Source organism: Lygodium microphyllum, chromosome 22, assembly GCF_053477565.2.
Source record: "Lygodium microphyllum isolate KBCC chromosome 22, Lygodium_microphyllum_v1.1.10, whole genome shotgun sequence".
NCBI classification, from domain to species: Eukaryota; Viridiplantae; Streptophyta; class Polypodiopsida; order Schizaeales; family Lygodiaceae; genus Lygodium; species Lygodium microphyllum.
The window spans coordinates 7,829,251-7,842,578 of record NC_141156.1 but is presented as its reverse complement, the minus strand read 5'-3'; the positions used below and the strand labels follow the sequence as shown (position 1 = coordinate 7,842,578).

The window sequence follows — 13,328 nt, the reverse complement described above, 5'->3', positions numbered from 1 at the left end:
TTGCATTTCATGCACCATGTGGATTTTGACATTCATGTGTATGTAGAGATTAGTTAGAGTATTTTGTGGCAAAGTTGCAAAGCTTAAGTGACCTATATATGTGAGGATCATGTGGGGACCCTCGCTCATGTTGAGTGGTTCATTGCAATATAGCCTACATTTCTACTTAATAAGATCAAGAGGCCATTAAGCATTAATCTAGAGTTACCCATTCTACAATGACCAAGGACGTTGCTTGCCTTCACCAATTAGATTTTAGTACATTGTTATAGCCAACATGATTTCCTCTTTCTTTATCCCCCTACATTGATTATGCCTTAAAGCACATCCTGTTCACTACAAATCAATAACCCAGTCACAAAATAAGAGCTCATCATGGAACCCCACGATTTTGTGAAAGTTTTGAAGGACAACATGCAAAACAATTGCTAGAAACAAAAAGCTTGGATGCCGACTGTGCTAAGGACTACAGCATCAATCTAGAAACAATTCAACTCACTAATGTGAAGAAAACCATACACTTCATTTATCATAACACATTGTCTAATCCTATGCATCCACAAGTCTTGTACATGCCTTTAGAGAAAGAGTGCTTAGTGTATGGAGCTTTGACCTTGTATTTGGTTTTGTAAAATCAATTCATCAATGCATAGCATTCGGTGTGCACCATTCTATTGTTTGCTTTATCACAAGGTTCTTTTGTGAGCTCGTCTTTCTACATCCCTCTCACAGCATGGTATTGCAGCTCAGCTCTAACATGGTATCAGATCAACTCACAAACAATTTGCCGTTCGCATATTCTGGTGGAATGTTAAATGCACGTGAACACTACTGGTAGTGACGTTGAAGTTTTGGGGTAGATGTTACTAAAAAGCTCTTTGTAAGCCAATACTAAAATGTTCAGGTTTAAATTTTACCACTATTAGTTGGTCATTCTGCAGGTTTCAGCCAATTATTGCTATGATGCCTTAAAATTTATCTACTTAAAGTTTTTAAGTTTTTTTCCAGCTTTTAAGCTTTTTCCAGTATTTTCCCCAAAAACTGAAGGAAAAGAGGGGGCAACTGATGGTGTACCTATGCGTACATATATGCTCAAATGTCTGTGTTCATCCATATGTATGACAATGTGGCAAGAATTTCTGCACAAGGAAACTGGGTTTATGCAGTTGATACACATTCAGATGTTCAAGTATCCTCATAACAGGGTTTCTCCATCCATCCCCAAAAGTTTGCACATGCACGTTTAGAAAATGCATGCAGCCATAGATTCAACACCTTTGTACCACACACCAGTTTTTGTGTGACACATCCTAATACATACAGACAGCAGGGAACCACACCACCACCCATTCAAGCCTGTGCGCAAAAAAACTGGCATTGCACTGATTGACATTAGTTTGTTACATTAGTGTGGTCTTGCTAATTCAAAAATTCTGCACTGATTGTCATTAGTGTGGTCTTGCTAATTCAAAAATTCTGCACTGATTGACATTAGTGTGGTCTTGTTTAACATGAGCCATGTTACATGTCCATGTCTTTCTTGTTTCTTTCATATACTCCAGACATGAAAGCCCATATTGAGTATCTTACCAATGCTCAAGAACAGACCATGCCAAATATCAGATCCAGCCATTGTTCTCATCAAGAGACTGGTCCACCATACAACTGCATTCAATCTCCCATTAAAACCAGGTGAAAATCACCCAATATTCAAGGACTGACTTTTCTTTGTTTGAAATTTGGAGAGTTTCCCATTGTCTTTCACAAAAATTTTGGAGATGTATGACCATGTACACACTCACTAGACAATGGTTAATAAAATATGGCATTTAATCACATGCCAAAAAAATTAACCGATACTTACTTCCTGTAGTAGATATGTCAATTTAGTTCTATTGAGGAGATCACTCAAGGCGCAGCACTTAAGCAGCATGTCTCAGTGCATATATGTACCTTCAGGGTTATCCCATGGAAGCTTCCCAGAAAAAGGACTTGTTCCGCAATATGAAAAAAGCTCTCTGAGTTCGGGGCATCCATCCGGGTAGGGAATTACTCGAACAAAAGGATCTCGAGCCATTCTTTTTGTACGCAAAGACCCAGCACAACCATAAGGGTCTTCATGAAACTGCATCTGAACACTTTCTTCCCCTTTTGCTGCCATTGCAGCAGAGGATGGGGAGGCAGGTGTACCCTTGTAGAAAAACTGTGAGGCAGGAAACCTGACAGCCAATCTGTGCAGATTTGCAAATCGATATTCCTTGAAATCATAACTCACAACCTGAGAGACAAATATGAGCTTCAGATGTTTGGCAAGGACAAACTGGAACAAGTGCTTTTCTGCCCAGAAAACCAATGCTGAGTTAAAAACTAAGAATAGCACCTATCATTTAACTGCATGACTATCAACAGTGGTACATTCCATTAAATAATACAGCAGTAAGTTCCATGGCAAATTCCAAACCCAATTGTGAGGTCCCATGGGATTCAAATCACCAGGGAGAAAAAAATGAGTGGTCACATGTAGATGTTGCAACTCGGCACAACAGTTTTCATCTCCATCTGCTTTACCTCCACTGATGATTTTGCAAAGATGTGCTTCTTGCATGCCTGACCACCACTGCCTCAATTTACATCAAAAAAATTGCATTGAATCATTCCAAAATTAATGTCGTTGGAACCGATCATCATAAGGGATTGACAAGTCATAACATGAGAAACAAAAACATGTGGATATGCATACAGCGCAGTGCATGCATTTGATAACAAAAACTACTGTTCAAACATTTTTTGCAGGAATAGTTGATAAAAGGTCAAGATCTATGAAAGAAAAAGGCTGTCAAATGGAGCCTTTTCTTCAACAATGGAACTGAGAACACTCCTGTGTGGTCAGCAAGATGAAGCATCACCACCACACTCTTCCCCTAGAGATAAATCATTTTGAAAACCAAAACATGGCCACAAAATTGCCCATCTTTATTGTCTCTTTTTGTTGCTTTTAGTATCATTCCTTGCATGAGACATTGGAAGGTAACAACAAACACAAGTGCAAGTCAAGATAAGAGAATAAAAAGTCCTGTTATATCAAACTGAAGATAGTTGGCTGACAAGTCATGACTGTCCACCAAGTGCTCTAAACACCCCCCCCCCCCCAAACAAAGAAAGGAAGGAATAGCTACCTTGCCAACATTAGTTTTTCAAGTACATTATCGGTATTGTATGGCCGTTATGTACATAGCATGGATGGCATACATCAGCAAAGGAAACAATAGCATCTACAATTCAAAAACTTCAGCAGTAATTCAAATGGACTGGACAGGTCTTGGATGAAGGACTGAGTGCACATGTCACTGCTCAACAGCTGTCATATCGTTCAGGGTGGATAACACTACTCCACAACTAATCACTTCCAAGAGCTTTGGCAAAGATGTCAGCACAACTGTCCTATGTAGAGCAATATTCCTACACGCATAATGATAATGAATCTCTATCACATGAAACAAAAAGCTCTTCACAATCACTAGGAAACTCTTGTTAACATATGTTGGTAGTGATGTGTGTGAACACACTTGGGACTGCTAGGGCACTTTTTCCCCTCACTAGAAGGTTCTTTTACCTAGCCTTGTATATACGGCTATTCACTCTAGGGCATAGTTAGTCTTGTAAATCTTCTACTTTGATACCTCTCAATACACTTTGTCTTATGTGCTCTTAAGCTTCTTCTTCTCCAAGTTGTGTCTGTGCATTCCTACAACCCTAAATCCAATGATTAGTATTAGAGGAAGCTTCGACCTATTGGGCAAAGTCATTAACACCCTCCTCTTCATCTTCTCTAAGTAGGATGAGATTTGACAAGCATTCACATGTCGACCAATATTGTGGAACAACCTGTACAGATTAACACCATTAGATTTTTTATTCAGATTTATTTCAAACTCCACTTGCACTACTACCAATACTATGCGGACTGCTTTGTCCTTTTGTGTATTGATTTCAACAATGGTCATTTTATCAAGGGCTTTGACAATCTACTTTGTGTTGTGCTATATAGGTGCATCTAGTGTGGTTGATGGCATGGCTGGCAACAATGATGTATGTTGGATGTTGAGAACAAGTTGAACAAAACCAACCCTCCACTATGGGCTTACATGATGTGTCTTGTATCGGCTGCAAAGGTTCTTTGGAACATTGTGCAAGAAATTGAACTATGTCCTATTGTGGTTCTAGAAGCTGCAATTGTGCTTGAGGCCCCTTTGCATGTTCCATTATTTGTATACACATTTCTCATTCATTGAGCATTCATCAAATTGTGCTATTGTGGGTGTCAAACACTTTATGCTTCTCTATTTACCCTAGCATTCATTGCACCAGGACCATGTTTTGCCCCTCCCTTCATTGTACACATCTATCTGCACTTGGCTCCTTCAAGTTATTCCCTTAGATGTCACATAGAAGGGGGTGCTGCTGACACTAGATAGTCAAAGTCCAGCTCCATATTTTAGTGCACACAATGTTTGTCCAATGTCATGTCTAGGCGCATCTTTGTTAAATATCGAGACTGACCAATTCAGGACAGCCATATTTCCAGGTCAGCCTATTTCTTGATGATTGTCTATCATAGGCAACACACTCTATACATTCTTCATTCAGCCATTCAGTATTTTTAGCACACCCGGGGTTCATAGGCATCACACTTTGTACATACTCCATCCAATCATATGATCAAACGTTGTCAAAAGGTACTATTCAAACTAAAACAATTTTGTTCTATGTAAAATAGAGAACTAAAAACTACATGATATGGCTCCATGATTATGCAATATTTAGCTCTTGTTGTGCTCTTTGTTTTGAGCTATAGATCACCTGAATACAATATTGGATATAAAAGTTATAACCAAAATTTTAAATTTCTCTATAACTGCCATAGCTATCCATGACTTTTGTGGCATGCTCTATATTTACTCAAAATGAATAGAATGTCTCCCAAGTGAATGCTTGAAAGGTATCTCTCTCTCTCTCTCTTTCTCTCTCTCTCTCTCTCTCTCTCTCTCTCTTCACTGGGACTTTTGAAATCTCCCAGACATTTGTATGCAACATTTTGGTCTCATAGGCCAACTTGGCCTGTTGTAGACGTTAATATAACTCTCTCTCTCTCTCTCTCTCTCTCTCTCTCTCTCTCTCTCATGAAGAGCCTCTCTTTCCATCCACCCTACACTTTTCTTTTTGGTATGATGTATCATGTATCATGTATCATGTGTATACTCCCATCTGTCTACTTGTAGCACGTTGCGCATGTTGTGTCTCGGGTTTTGCCTTGTTACCCTTGTGTATTCATCTTATTAACTTAAGTGACACTACTATTTTAGTTCTAAACATGTGCTCTATCATTTGTAGTCCAAAATAACCAAGGCTTTTTTTTTGTACTAATAACATACCGTACCTTATAAAATCTTAAGGTACCAATTAGTACCGCATTTTATTGTACTGTATTGTATTGTACCTAACAACCCTAAGTAATGGATGTGTCAAAGTGCAGCAAATGCTAAAGTGTATGGCCGGACTAAAAGAAAAGACATAAACACCGAGAGAAGAGAGAGAAAGGGAAAGAGACAATAGAATGCTAAAGACTGCAAAGTATGAATGCTGAAGACTGAAGAAGAATCTGTACAACGGGCTGTAAAAGTATATCACCAGCCAGAGCTCTCTCCTCTCACCTACAAAAAACTGAGAACTGAATGTATGTGACCCCCGAGCAGGCTGGCTATAATAGCCTAAAATAAAATAATAAAATACAGCAGGTCAGCCAAGCCAACAAACTGATTCAAATAATAATAAAATGCTGCAATCACTGCCTAGTTGCCACAAGGCACCAAGCCAACAAACTGATTAAAATAATAATAAAATGCTGCAATAACTGCCTAGTTGCCACAAGGCACCTATCCACCCTACCGACTCTGCCCAAGCTGTGCAATACGTGACTGCAATACAACTAACCAATTTTCTCCAAACTATCCTGACATAGCCTGTGCCCATCCTAGGGATGACCAAATCTCTAACACCACCTCTCAAATCCTAGATGTGGCATAAGGCTCATGTATTTGGAATGCTGACAAAGAACAACATGAGGAAGTGCTTTGGTAAACAAATCTGCCACATTATCCCCCGTCTTACAATACTCCACATCTATGGTCCTGTTCAAGAGCTTCTTGTGAATGTAATGTTACTGTATCTCTATGTGCTTCATCCTCCGTGCCATAGCTATGCAACTCTAATTGTCGCACACAAGTGTAGTAGCCCCTAGCTACTAACAACCAAGCTCCTCCAACAACCTCTGAGGCCAAACAATCTCACAAGTGGCAGTACAAGCCACTTGATACTCATCCTCTGTAGATGATAAGGCAACTGTGGGCTGCTTCTTGCTATTCCGCAAGATAGCACCTGTATCCAAAATGAACCAGTAGCTTGTCATTGACCACCTATGGTCAACATCTCTAGCCCAAATTGAGTCCCTGTCTAGCCTCATAACACCAAAGCCAAACCATTTGCACATGCTAAATAAAATACACCAAGGTCGGGAGTTGCCCTCTGGAACCACAATATCCTCAATGTAGCCTGCCAATGAACATTCTTGGGTTCACTCATAAATCCTACAAGCAAACCAACTAGGAAACAAAAATCAATTAGAGTATTCAAAACCCATACCAACAACCCAACCAATAGTCTGTAGTGGGAAGCACCTGCCAACAATGAATCTCCATGAGCCATTGCCTTCCAATTTCCCTAGGAGTAGAAATAATCCAACACTCCTATATCTCAAAAGTAGTCAAGAGCTCCTGCACATATCACTACTAGAAGAGAAAGATCCCCCTCTTAGTCTGCCATATCTCATGACCTAGAAAGAAATGAAGAAATCCTAAATCCATCATCTCAGACTTCTCATGGAGTGCTTCCTTAGTCTACTTCACCATTTGAGCATAGTCCCCTATCAAGATGAGATCATCCGCATCATGTGCCCTCCATTTTGGCATGGTCACCTATAAAGATGAGATCATTCGTACCGTGTGTCCTCCAGCTGACACATGGACATACAAATTTGGATTGGATGTAGATCTACTTTGGCCAAAATTGATTCAACTACCAACCACATAACTTACTTGCCACTTATGTTGAAGACATGATTTTTATAATTCCAAGTACAAGAGACATTTTCTCAAACTTGTGGGAGATAAAAGATTTAAAAATCAGACAAGCTAAATATGAGATAGTAAATATGAGATATGTTGCATGACCAGCCTTCATGGACTACCCAAGAGAGCAATAATTCGCTTTAAGATTAGTGCCATTGTGTCCAACAAAGGGCCAAAAACTCCTTGGAATTAAACTCTTTTGAATTTTGCTGTCATAACAACAAGAATGAAGCTTATTGGCTACATTCTTACACATCATTTTCAAACAATTGGTTTGGAATTTGTCAATGAAAGGCAGGAGAAACCTAGCTTGGTGAAAAGATCCTTCCAAAGAACCAAAGTTTCTACTCGTTCACAAAAATTGTATACATACAGATCATGAGTGCAGCAAGATAGGAATGCAAAGCTGTATTTCTTCATTTTACAACAACAAAACTCAATTAGTGTGGAGCACCAAAGATTCGTATTTACCGTGATATTATAAGGATATTTTCCTGTAAGTTCCTTGAATCTGCAAATACTGAACAATAAGTTTTCAAAGCTGTCTCTTGCATGCTCTTCGGTCAAAGCCCTCCATCTAACCTCACGCTTTCTACCTGCTAACACACATTGGCAATGTTTAGTGCCAAGATAGAAGAATAAGATGTTTCCTCCAAGAACAAACAGGAAAGAAGCGCAACCACAGAATAAGTTGTAAAACTGTGTGCTCATAGGAACAAGCAGACAAGCAGGGGTTACAGCTAGCATGAAATTGTCGATTAGAAGAGAATTCAATTCCCAAGGAAACCCAATACTGACACCTTGCATAGAAGAAACTTATTCATGAGAAGGTGGTGATGTACTTTAGCCAGCTGATATGCTTAGCTTCAAGAGACTGGTCAACAGCTTGGGATACTTCTGGCCATCTAACACCAACAGTCAAATGAAGATTCAGATAAAATGATAAGCAAAGCACCCATCCGAAAACCACAATATTTAGTAGCAACAATCTCACATGGTGCCTTATATCTTTAGCCCTTTATTTTCAGACACTGAAGGACAAGGACAACTGAATTTGATTCAAAAATGTATACCGGCATGTACAGTGACGGGCAGACCAGCAGACAGGACAGGAGATTAACATATGCAAGACAAGATCATATAAGATACATAATAGCAGGTGTGCAACAGATGTACCATCAACAATCAGAGTGTTGTTAAACCTGTCCAGCCTAACCAGTTGATTGCACACACTGAGTATTTCTTAGCTAGCTGCAGACGATAATAGTGTATACCTTCAGTCTTTTATACTTGTAGCAAATATGTGCACAAAGTTTTGCATTCCACGTTTTACAATTGCAGCCGAAGCCCACAAAGCCAGTATATAAGCATCACATGGCTCTTTTAACATCTACTCCAAGCAGTTCATCCCAATGAATCACACACGCAAGACAGAGAAGACTCCAAGCATAACTTGCGACTCAACCTGTCAAAAGGATGTGACTTATCTTTGGCACTCTCTAATGGCAGGTCCAGGAAATTGCATGAGTTGTGTCAGACATGAGCAGTCCATCACAAATAAAGATGATATTTGAAAAACAAGAATAAGTAGGTGTAAGTACAGTGCACACATTAATCAGTTTATCAGAAAGAATTTAAGCCTAAGTTACACTTTTAATTTATTAAAAGTGGGTGCGGACCAAAGCTTCAAGGACACCAACATTTAGTGAATTTAAGGCTGAATAATAAAATAATAATATTTAACTAAATTATTTTTTTGGAAAGTCATGTTAACACAGGTTAGAGCTGGAAAATGCAACGGAAGAGCAGAATGAAGCTTTTCTCCTACCAGTGACTGTCATAAATCCAGGGGTGTTGCTGATCAGGAAGCATCCTTGGCTGTACAAGCTGATCCAAAGTGTTCTACTTCTGATCATGCTATTGCAGGGCTCAGTGATGCTGATACAAGTGTCGGTGAAGCTGTTTGTGGCAAGGTGGAACTGCCACGAGACTGCGCAGAGCTGTCCAGGATTGGGTGATTAGTGCTTAAGGCTGGGCAATGGCTACAGGCTGTTTGGTGATGGCTGATTTACCTAGGGTGGAGCTGTCTATGCTTCGATATTCAGGAGTTTTTGAGTAACCCCGGGGCTTTTTTAGCAGTTTTGCTGAGGTCTGGGGCATTTTGGAGAGATCTGTTTTCCTGACAAAATCTGTACACTTGGAAAGAAGTGAAAAAGCACAATAGATCCATAAGCAATTGTATTGATCTTTCCATAATGATAAAGAAACACGTGGAGGGGCACAAAGCTTTGGGGCTACCCTATCTTCATGTTCTGGTAGGTAGTATTCCAACTCCACTGTTTGTTTTGCTTTCTTGTCACTGAAGTTGTGTGTTTAAGACTAAGTGCTTGCAAAGTTAAGATTCATTACCCTTGATTCTCCAAAGGCCGGTTTCATGGCTCCATTCATAGGACCTCAACAGCTTCCTTAATGAGATGAGTCTGCCATCGCTCAAGGTGCAAGCACCTAACTCTTTGAATTTAGCGGAACCAAAAAAAAAGCATACAAGAAGGATGTCCCACAAGAAACAAGGAAGAATTTTTCTTTAGGATTATTTTCTTTAGGATTGAGATCTTAATGGACAAGATGTTTCACAGTATGCAACTGATGTACAATAGGAATCAGAGCTTGGGGTTTACCAAAGCTTGCTTCTCAGCTTCCATTGCTTAGCCCCAAGCGTCTTTTGGACAAGAAACATAAGGTACCCATGCCCATTGCCCAAGCCAACTTCTCGTCCAGCTACTACCCCATTGGAGCTTATCCATACACTTTTTTGGAGCTTGTCCATCCAAATTTGTGCCGCCCCATGCACACTACTTCATTAGGTAAGGTCATCTACTTGTGGATGACCTTTAAGATTCATTTGGGCTTGTTTCGTGATGTTCAAATCAGAGGCATTCCCTCATTTTTGTGAATAAAAGACATTGGTGGAAAATCAATCCAACCTTCCAAATTCAAGGTGTTCATGCCGATCTTGAAGGCAAGTTCCACTTCTTGTAAATAAGGACATAGCAAGTGGAGTGGATCTAGTCCATGCACACATGGAATCATTAGCAAAGAGGATACAAATCTATGACAACTATGTTGATGGGACAGGCAAGCCACAAGTGGTTCATCTAAAGGCTTATTGAAACCAGACTTCCTTCTCGGATAGGGTGGTAAATAACCTTACTTAACACTAATTACAGCAAGTATAAATTTCACATAAATTGAAAATGCAAATGTTACCAATTGATCTTGGAAATGGACAAGTTGTTGACCCCAAAATTGGTGCCCCTTGCAATATTTCTTTATCTTGAATTGCAATTTGTATGAAATATAATGAGATTTCCAAAATCTCCTTCACTCTCCAATTCCCTCTTGCTGTCTTAAATGACCAGCAAGCCTTCAAACAAATTTGCCCCTTGGTTTGCTTGGGGATTAGGCTTCATCCTACTCCTTAAATTAAGCCCTAAATTAGACATTGATTGGCTGGCCTCTCTAATCTCCCTCAAATTCTTTAATTCCAGCCGTTGGAATTCAAACCCTAGGCCATAGTAACAAGGGACACCCGTCCCAAGCCCCTAGGATGCCGGAACGCCGTCCAAAGATGGGATGCCTGTGCGGGACGTAGAGGTGGAACGGGGGATGTCCCTATTCAGACACGCCAAAGGGGACGGCCATCCCCCCGTCCCAGGGACACATTACCTATCAGGGACAGGACTGTTGGGAGACGGGCGATCACCATCCCCTGCTTTTGGGCTGTCTTCCCTCCCGTGCAACTCCCGCTGGGGGCCGCCTGACTCACACATCTCTCGCCTGACTTGTGGCTCCTCCGACACTTGCTCTAGCTTTCAACTCCTACTCCCCTCGCAGCCCTTCTTCTTCTTCTTCTTTCTCTCTTGTCACCTCCTCCTCTTCTTCATTATCATCATCATCATCTTCTTTTCCTTCTTGCTCCTTGCAGCTTCGGCTTCTAGCCTCCCTACATCAAGCACCCAGGTCCCATAGTGAGCAACCGAGCAACCAACACGGCTTCTTCACAACTAGCTCGTCGGGTAGGAGGGAGAGACAGACGCTTCGACACATGGTCATGGTGGAATGAGGTAAATGTTGAACACCCATCAAGAGGAGGCAGATCACGCCCTTGGTCAATCAAGCTGTGTCCATACCCGCATATGAGTGGCGCAAAAAAGTAAGGGCCCATTTATTAAATGAACCAAGATTGAAAGTGCAATTTTGTCCCAATGTCTTACTAGAGGCGACACTTGCCGCAGCAGCAGCAGCAGCAGCAACAGTTGATAGGCCTAGAGCTTCATCTACAATAGCGAGTGTGGCATCCACACCACATGGAGTCATTGGATTGAGTCCATATTCACCATCAGTGCCTTCATCCTCGACCATTAGATGTCAAACTACTCTTGAGGGAAGTTGGGGGACCCGATTTAAAAAGAGGAGACAAATTCAACAGTGGCTCGTTTCTTCTACCACGACCATATTGCCTTTTATACAGCCAAGTTTTGAGTCTTAACAAATTGATATGCTCAAATTTTTACTATTTACATCTTTTTTCCCTTAAATAATATAGCTTTTTAATTTATAACTCGGTTATAACTTATATAATATAAACTTATAACTTATTCTAAAATCATGTCATCATGATAATTATTGTGTTTATTATTTTATGTCCCTAGGTTGAAATACTTTAGAGCCATGTTGAAGAAGGTTGGAGAGTATGGGCCTAACTATATGCCCCCTTCTTTTGAGACTTTACACACTACCTTGCTTGACAAGGAAAAGCGTGTTGCGAAGCAAGCTGTAGCAAACATAAAGAGAGATTAGGAGAAAAATAGTGTCACACTTATCATTGATGGGTGTAGTGACACGACAAAGAGGTCTATCCATGGCAATGTAGCTTATTCTCAAGGGGAGATGTAGCTCCTCTTGCTTGGAGCAATTATGGAGCACCTACAATCATATTGCCTCAGAGAAGAGGAATCACCTTGGAGTAGAAAAAATAAATGATTTGGTCTAAAAGCTCAAACTATGCTTATTTATATATTTCATTGCGGTAGAGATATGATGAGCTGAAAACTCTTTTATATGTGAAAATGCATTTTTTTAATATGTCGTCCCTCCCCTCCCCCCGGGTCCCCGTTTCCTGGTTTTGGCCAACCCCCGTCCCTTGTTTCTATGCCCTAGGCCCGCAATTCTGAGCACTCATCCTGAGATGGCTATCTAAACCCTAATTTCTATTGTAAATTAGAATCTACATCAGAGATTTTTCAATATCTTCACCTTTGATGACTCAAATGGCTGGATTTTGTTGAGATAACTTGAGACATGGTTGTAGGACGAGAGAGAATGCTGTAGAGAGAGAAATTTCAAAGTTTCATCGCCAAAAAAAGGCTGAAAAACTGTTGCCGCCCTATGCAAATAGCCATGGAAGCTGTCACCTAAAGCTTAGGATCACCATGAAGGCTACTGCCCCCTCCTGTATGTCATCGTCTGCACCACAAGGACCTTGGACTGCTGTAACTTGCACCTAGAGGCCTCCAACCTGCTATCACCTATTGTAAGATTGATCCCTAGTAGCTACAAATCACATAAACGTCAAAAGATGATGTACCAATGAGACAAAACACGGAGTGAACTTGGCAAATATGGAGAAGAGAAGAGAGAAGAAGCTCTGATGAATGGAATGATGAAGTTCTGAATCATGGAGTGAATGTGATACAAGGGAACCAGGGTGTCATAGCACAAGGAAGATGATGATAACAACCATGAACCACGAACCGCAATGTCCTCCTGAAGGGGTATGAGGGTAGTGGAGAGGCTGGAGAGAAGAGGTGACGGACTGAATGAATCACACGTGAGGAATGAATGAGAGAATGGCGTATAAATAAACATAGTCAGTCTAGGATGGCGCGCCTTTTTGGGGCTGCAAACCCTAAACACAAACCCTAAATGCAAAATGCAGAAATGCAAAGACGCAAACTGCGGGTGAAGGGTGAAGGGTTTCTCAACACCCCCTCTCAAGCCCAAAAAGGGAAACAAAAGAAGAGTGAGGTGGAGATGCAATACTACATGCTGAAGAATGCTCATGCAGCAGGTGCCACTTGGATA

General features: G+C 40.7%; 1 protein-coding gene across 2 annotated transcripts in view; it reads right to left on the bottom strand.

Moving 5' to 3' along the window:
• Positions 1-1,425: 1,425 nt before the first annotated feature.
• LOC148016870 (uncharacterized protein C57A10.07) overlaps positions 1,426-13,328 on the bottom strand; it is a 50,904-nt gene continuing 39,001 nt past the window's right edge. The window contains exons 2-3 of one of the 2 annotated variants that reach the window (XM_087662639.1): positions 7,656-7,780; positions 1,426-2,278 (exon numbers count right to left, since the gene is read on the bottom strand). In XM_087662639.1, coding sequence (XP_087518765.1) covers positions 1,937-2,278; positions 7,656-7,780 — 467 coding nt within the window. In that variant the 3' untranslated portion in view covers positions 1,426-1,936. Of the gene's footprint in view, positions 2,338-7,655; positions 7,781-13,328 lie in introns of both variants that reach the window. The other variant, XM_087662640.1, reaches the window with a different exon arrangement.